Genomic DNA, 6,014 nt, shown 5'->3' with positions numbered 1-6,014 from the left:
GGAATCCCTCCCCATGTCCTCTGCAAGAGTGCAGTCTGCACCCTCTGTTCCTCCCGTGCTGCTCCCCTCCTGTTCTCACTCTCTGGGTGATGAGTTGTTCACACTGCCAACGTGTTAAAGCTGTTCTGGAATCAGAACTGTCTCATGTAACAGAGTGTTTGCCCCACTGAACACAAAAATTGGAGAAACCAGAGAAAAAGAAATCTAATTTTAAAATCCCCCAAAAAATCATTTCAGGCTGACCTCATCAAACTGATTTAGATGAAAAATGAAATGCATTAGGTTGCTTCTAAGCAACCCTTTTTTATCCCAGATAATTTACCATAATTGACTCACTTTGTAGAATAACTCCATAAATCTATTTTGAAGCAAAAGTAAATTTTAGTAAAACAAAGTGTCTCAAAAATCTAACAGCCATTGGCAGAGCTGCCGAGAAGAGGAAGAACACATTTTTTTCTGGCTAATGCTTAGAGCACCCATCAGCTGCCTCAGTAAGTGGCATACCTATAGGTTACAGAAGGACCGTATAGCTCAGTGCAGGAACACACCAGAGCTGATGATCCCAGAAACCTATGCCTCTAGCTGAGAAATAAAAACAACTCCAACTTTCTGCCCAATTTCTTGTAAAGTGTCTCCTTTCCTCCAGTCTGTTCCAAGCCACCAGAAGTGATGTTTGCCACCATCGATGTAGTCAAAAGCGTGTATGACGTGGGTGAGACAATAGAATATACCTGTAGGCCTGGGTTTGTCCCCAACAATGGCCAAAGGAAGTATAGCTGCCTCCCAACTGGCAAGTGGCCTCTCAACACGCTGTTGTGCCTACGTAAGTAAAACAAAGTAAATCCTACTCCTAGATTTTATACCAAGTGTTGATCTGAAAAGGATATTTTCTAGTCCCTGTGAGAAATCTGATGTCTTTAGACTGATAGACTTCTGTTCTCCAATTGTTCTTCCCTTGCCTGTTGGAAGACAAATGGGTGGTGGGGAGAAGAGGGTCAAGGAACAGGGGAACGATCTTCCCAGACACGTCTCACGCTTTTCCTTAAGCCTCTGCTCCCGGATGGTCATGGAGATTGGACCCGGACAAGGTGAACCCTAATCTGACACAGCCCAGCAGTGCTAATACTCTAATGACGGTACTCCCTGATAACACCTGCATTTATTGTATCCCTCATCGGTTATTTTCATCGTTTTGTTGCATAGAAGTTATTTACCTCAATCCAATATTAAAAATTATTTAATCACAAAAACTTTGGAAAGCTATGGGAGCGGAGAAATGTGAAAGACACCAGGACCCCTTTAGGATCAACTTGTTTCCTGGCTTCATGCCTCATGAAAAAATATTCTCCTTTTTTTAATCTTTAATTAAACAGCAAAGAGATGTGCCAGTCTTGGACCCTTACAGCATGGAAAAATTGATTATATAGACCTCCACTATCAGAGTACTGTAAGTTTTTCATGTGAACCAGGGTAAGTGTTCCCTTCCTCATGCTGTTAAATTAATAATGTAAAGCACAGTGTTACATTCTAGTATCAACTACTGCAGTATTGCAAGCCAGGGAACTTAGAAAACTGCACCTAAAAACTCACCTCCACTTCACAAACTGGAAAAAAAAAATAGTATGTCTGGTGATCCTCCCCTGTCCAGTCTTGGCTGTAATGTCCTAGAGCTTTGCTACTCCAAAGCAATGTCTTACAGATATGGAAACGAACGACATAGCAGAGATTTTATGCAAAGATTTATTCTGGACTGCTTTCCCCCGCTTTTTAAATCCTCTTATTACATCAGGAGATGAAATCCTACAGCAGAGAGAAGATAATCTCCATCTAAGTTGTTATACTGTTACACTCTGGAGACTGCAAATGTCATTTCTATGCCTTTCCAGGCTCAATAAATGAGAACATGAGGTTAATCCTCACTTGTTCCCTGGAGCAAATGCACTTTTACCAAAGGCTACTTGCTAGCTTTAGAAATGGGGATGCATTTAAAGAAAAACAGTTATGGTAATGCAGGGGAACATTTGATAGGAGCATGACGTTCATTTTGCTTGGGTAATTAAGGAATAAACAGTGCTTACTGGGGACGATCATAGGTGAGACTTGAGAGTACGGAGTTCTTTGCAATAGTTTCATTCTAATTGCTGTAATTAGCTGGGAACTCCTTGCAAGAAACTGTAACATTTACATTAGTAATCACGAATCAATGCTCACTACTTACATTTATCATGGTATTAATCAGTTGTAGAAATTAATAGATAAGGTAGAATATATAGTTGAAAAGGCAAAACATCTTTTTGTACCAAGCTTTTTGTCTGCACACTTGCAATACTCAAATACTCACAATTTTCTGTATTCAAATCTGAAGTTTGAGGTCAGTAAGTTCTAGAACTAGAGAGATTCCAGAACTGGGCTCTTAAGGCTGCTTATGAGAAACAAAATCTTTCTTGCAAAGAAAACTTGATTCTTCCCCACGTTCACTAAGCTTCCCAGTGACAAGGTCGGGTTTTTTTCAGTTACAACCTCGTTGGGACAAGAACAAGCCAATGCATGGCAGATGGAAAGTGGAGTGGAGCTTTACCACAGTGTCAACGTATGTGATTAAACACTAAAAACTACTCTATCCTTATCCTTCTTCTTATTACAGAGAGATTCCTTTACATTGCTCAGAACCACATACATTCTTATTCAGAGGCCTCCTATAGTGCCCTGCAAAAAATGGTTAGGAAAAATCAAGACGAAACCCCATGTGTTTGGTTTTAGACGTGTGGATTCTAGTTTTAGAGAAATACAGTTTAAAGGTCTGTGCAAAAGGCCAGGATCAGCGATGCTATTTACAGCTGGAGGTAAGATGCTTATCCATCAAATTCATTCTCCCTCTGTATAAAAAGTGGATATTGTCATGCCTTTGCAACTACTATACGTGGGTTTGCTACAACCTGTCCTGCATAAACACTTTACTGAAAAAGCAATATACTGTGTAATATTGTCTGACAAATACAGAAAAAATATCGAATTACACACTCGAAGGCTCCTGAGACCTTTAATCTGCACTTTTTGTTTGGTTAGCTATTCTCCCATAAAGGGCACTGGGGGCTACGTTGGTTGTAAGCGCTTCGCTCCTCTGATTCTAGGAGCAGTTTGATCTGTAAGCTTTAATTTCTCTGAATGCTGTCCTTTTCCAGCGGTGACTTGTGCACCTCCCCCGCTTCCCGAATTTGGAGTCCTTTCTTATCGTCGCGTAAAACCTGGAAACGTCTCTCATTTCCTGGACACAATTACTTTTGAATGTGTACCCCCTCTTGCACTTATTGGGAGCGAGACAGCTACCTGCACGGCCAACGGGAACTGGAGCAGCATTCCCGAGTGCAAGGGTAAGAAACTCCCTGCTGTCAGCCCCTACAAACATTCCCTAGAATTGTATAGGTAAAACTATATGAAAAACCTCAGTATTTTTTTTCACAATTGTTCCTGCAAACATACGGTGGAACTGTCCTGGAAGTCAGAGTGAATGCAAGGTGATTCCTAACAAGAGTGAATGCAGCCTGGCACTGACAAAATATTTGCTGCAGGTATAAAGGTTATCTAAAGCAGTCCTGCTGTGCAGCGTTCGTTCCCAGCGGGGAATCGGAGCCTGGCCTCCACAGCACAGCGAGCACTTCAGTCTGTAGAGTGCCAGGATTAGTCTAAGTGGACAGCCTTACCCTCAGCCCACAGAACGTCACTGCTTCCAGTGAGACTATGCCACATATAAGTAGGGTTTAGGTAAAAGCACAGATTGCAATAAATGTGTATTTAAAACAAGAAACGTTTCTTTATGGGTTTTTTTAAAAAATTCTCTTTCCTCTGGCTAATGTTTCCTGTGCAAGAGGCTGAAATGAACCACTGTGGAAGTTTTATGTATTTTTTGAAGTATTATATCGTGTGTCTTTTAGAACTGCAACATCAATAAAGCTTTGGGTTTTGTTTTTGTTTTTGTACCACAGTTGTCACATGCCCCACTCCAACAGGAATAGAAAATGGATTCCTAGAGTTGGTTGTTCGTAGAACATACCACTATAATGAAAGCGTCAGCTTCGGCTGCCAGCCAAACTACGTACTGGATGGACCTAAGCATTCCCGATGTGAAAAGAGTGGAAACTGGTCCACAAAGCCAACCTGTAAAGGTACACACACACTACCTGTTAGAAACCATGTATCAAAATGAATTTTCCTAAACGAGCACCGCTCTGACTGTGAGTGAGCTGTTACACCTTTGTGCGAGAGCTGTCCTCCAAAGAAACCCAGAATAGTGATTTCAAGGCCCTGATAATCTAAGACCACTCCTAACACTGAACGTTGTAGGACATGATGCATCTGAACGGACTTCAATGATCAGCCACATAACTTTATTCTGTCTGAGTATTTCCTCTCCTCTTCCTGTTCAATGTAATTAGAAATTTTACGGAGGCTGGAAAGTTTTGGCCCTGTACTTAGAGGTCTGAATTTCTTCAGCACTGTAATAGCAACAGAAGTACTATATATGTGTGTGACACATTATTTTTCATTCCCAAATATCACTTGTGTAGATTTCTGATGGGATCTAATCCACCCACTTTCCAAAACAGAGTTCTAATTATCCTTATGTGTTGCTTATAACTGGATTGTTTTACAGGACCATGTAAAATACCAGTAAAGAAAGCTGTAGTATTATACAATGGTGAGAAGAAAAGAGTTCAGAACGACCTTAAGGATGGCATTCAGCATGGTGAAACTGTGTCTTTCTTCTGCAAGAATAAAGAAAAATCCTGTGCCTACACCGTAGCTGCTCCATGTGTGGACGGCAACCTTACTCTCCCCACCTGTTTCAAAGGTATGAGCTAGGCTAATGGCAAAATACCTTCTGCTGGTGGAATAACAAGTTCTTCAGTGAGGGGGCAATGTCATAAGTCATCTTCAAGCTTGTTTGACTGGCTAATTCACCTGCCTTGTGCTAAAATTACTGGGTATTTCAGAAGAAACGGCCTGAGAGGAGAGAACGCAGAGAATTTTCGTCTGGGTGCGTCCGAGCCCTGCTTTAATCCCATTCTGATCTCACAAGGTGTTATTTAGAGATGGCCTAGCACAAACAAAAGGCCATAGGTAAAGCATTCCAGGATTTCATGAATCCTTGGATTAACATCTGCTACGCAGCAAAAGAGCCTGAAGGCTGCTGCAGCCTTGAGAACCTGATGAATTCACTCCCCTTCTGGTGATTTACTCCCGTGTGATGCTGATCCGTAACAGGCTGCTTTTGGCTTTGGACCAAGAGCGTTGAAAAGCAGCTGACAGTTGTAGTGAGAAATTGATGCTGGAGGAACTGGTTCACAGGCACACAGGTTTTTAGAATAAATAAACCCACTAAGTCTGTTAGCAAGAGGAAATGCTTTGCATTTGTTTTATCAATATTCCATGCATAGAATGTTCCTTGTAAGTTTTATTTTCATTTGTAAGTGAAGGAAAAAACCACAGCCTATGTGCGACGAAAACATCTTTCCTCACATTTGGCTTGACTTCTGAGGGAGGTAGCTTAGCTTTCACGGAAAGAGAATTAAACTAGTGGATTTCTTCTAGCGCCTTTACAATGACGCAAAGACCAATTGCTCACCTACCAGGTCCATGAGATATGTTGTTTTCAGCCATCACATGATTCAAGAATCTAACCCAAGTTCTTAACTTGTTTTCAACAGAACGTGGCTTTTTTTCAACTCTTGTGAAGAAGGACCCATCAGACATGAAACCATGTGAAGATTCAAAATAAACCAGAGAAGTAACAGCACTAAATGTCTGCCTTACTGAGACAAAATATTACATGTAAGAGAGGAAAACTTTGGTCCCATGAGTGTAAATTTTCAGGCAAACTCCAGACTCTGCGAACACAGCCTCAGCTGTTTTCCCAACCACCATCCCCACCAGTCTTTCTCACAAGATATGGCATGTTATTTCAGCCATTAACTTCATTCTCTTTTCTCTGCTTCCTTCAAACTCTCTGCAATCCT

The 6,014-nt window shown here is 41.3% G+C and overlaps 1 protein-coding gene across 1 annotated transcript in view; it reads left to right on the top strand.

The window, feature by feature from the left end:
* APOH (apolipoprotein H (beta-2-glycoprotein I)) overlaps positions 1 to 5,776 on the top strand; it is a 6,444-nt gene extending 668 nt beyond the window's left edge. Inside the window, exons 2-8 of the mRNA XM_010141161.1 lie at positions 647 to 823; positions 1,374 to 1,470; positions 2,514 to 2,590; positions 3,183 to 3,371; positions 3,984 to 4,163; positions 4,652 to 4,849; positions 5,706 to 5,776. Of these exons, the coding sequence (XP_010139463.1) occupies positions 647 to 823; positions 1,374 to 1,470; positions 2,514 to 2,590; positions 3,183 to 3,371; positions 3,984 to 4,163; positions 4,652 to 4,849; positions 5,706 to 5,776 (989 nt within the window). The remainder of the gene's footprint in view (positions 1 to 646; positions 824 to 1,373; positions 1,471 to 2,513; positions 2,591 to 3,182; positions 3,372 to 3,983; positions 4,164 to 4,651; positions 4,850 to 5,705) is intronic.
* The last annotated feature ends 238 nt before the right edge of the window (positions 5,777 to 6,014 follow it).

This window comes from Buceros rhinoceros, unplaced genomic scaffold, assembly GCF_000710305.1.
Source record: "Buceros rhinoceros silvestris isolate BGI_N320 unplaced genomic scaffold, ASM71030v1 scaffold22828, whole genome shotgun sequence".
Classification (NCBI taxonomy): Eukaryota; Metazoa; Chordata; class Aves; order Bucerotiformes; family Bucerotidae; genus Buceros; species Buceros rhinoceros.
The sequence above is the reverse complement of the archived record's forward strand: the minus strand, read 5'-3'. Positions and strand labels throughout refer to the sequence as shown.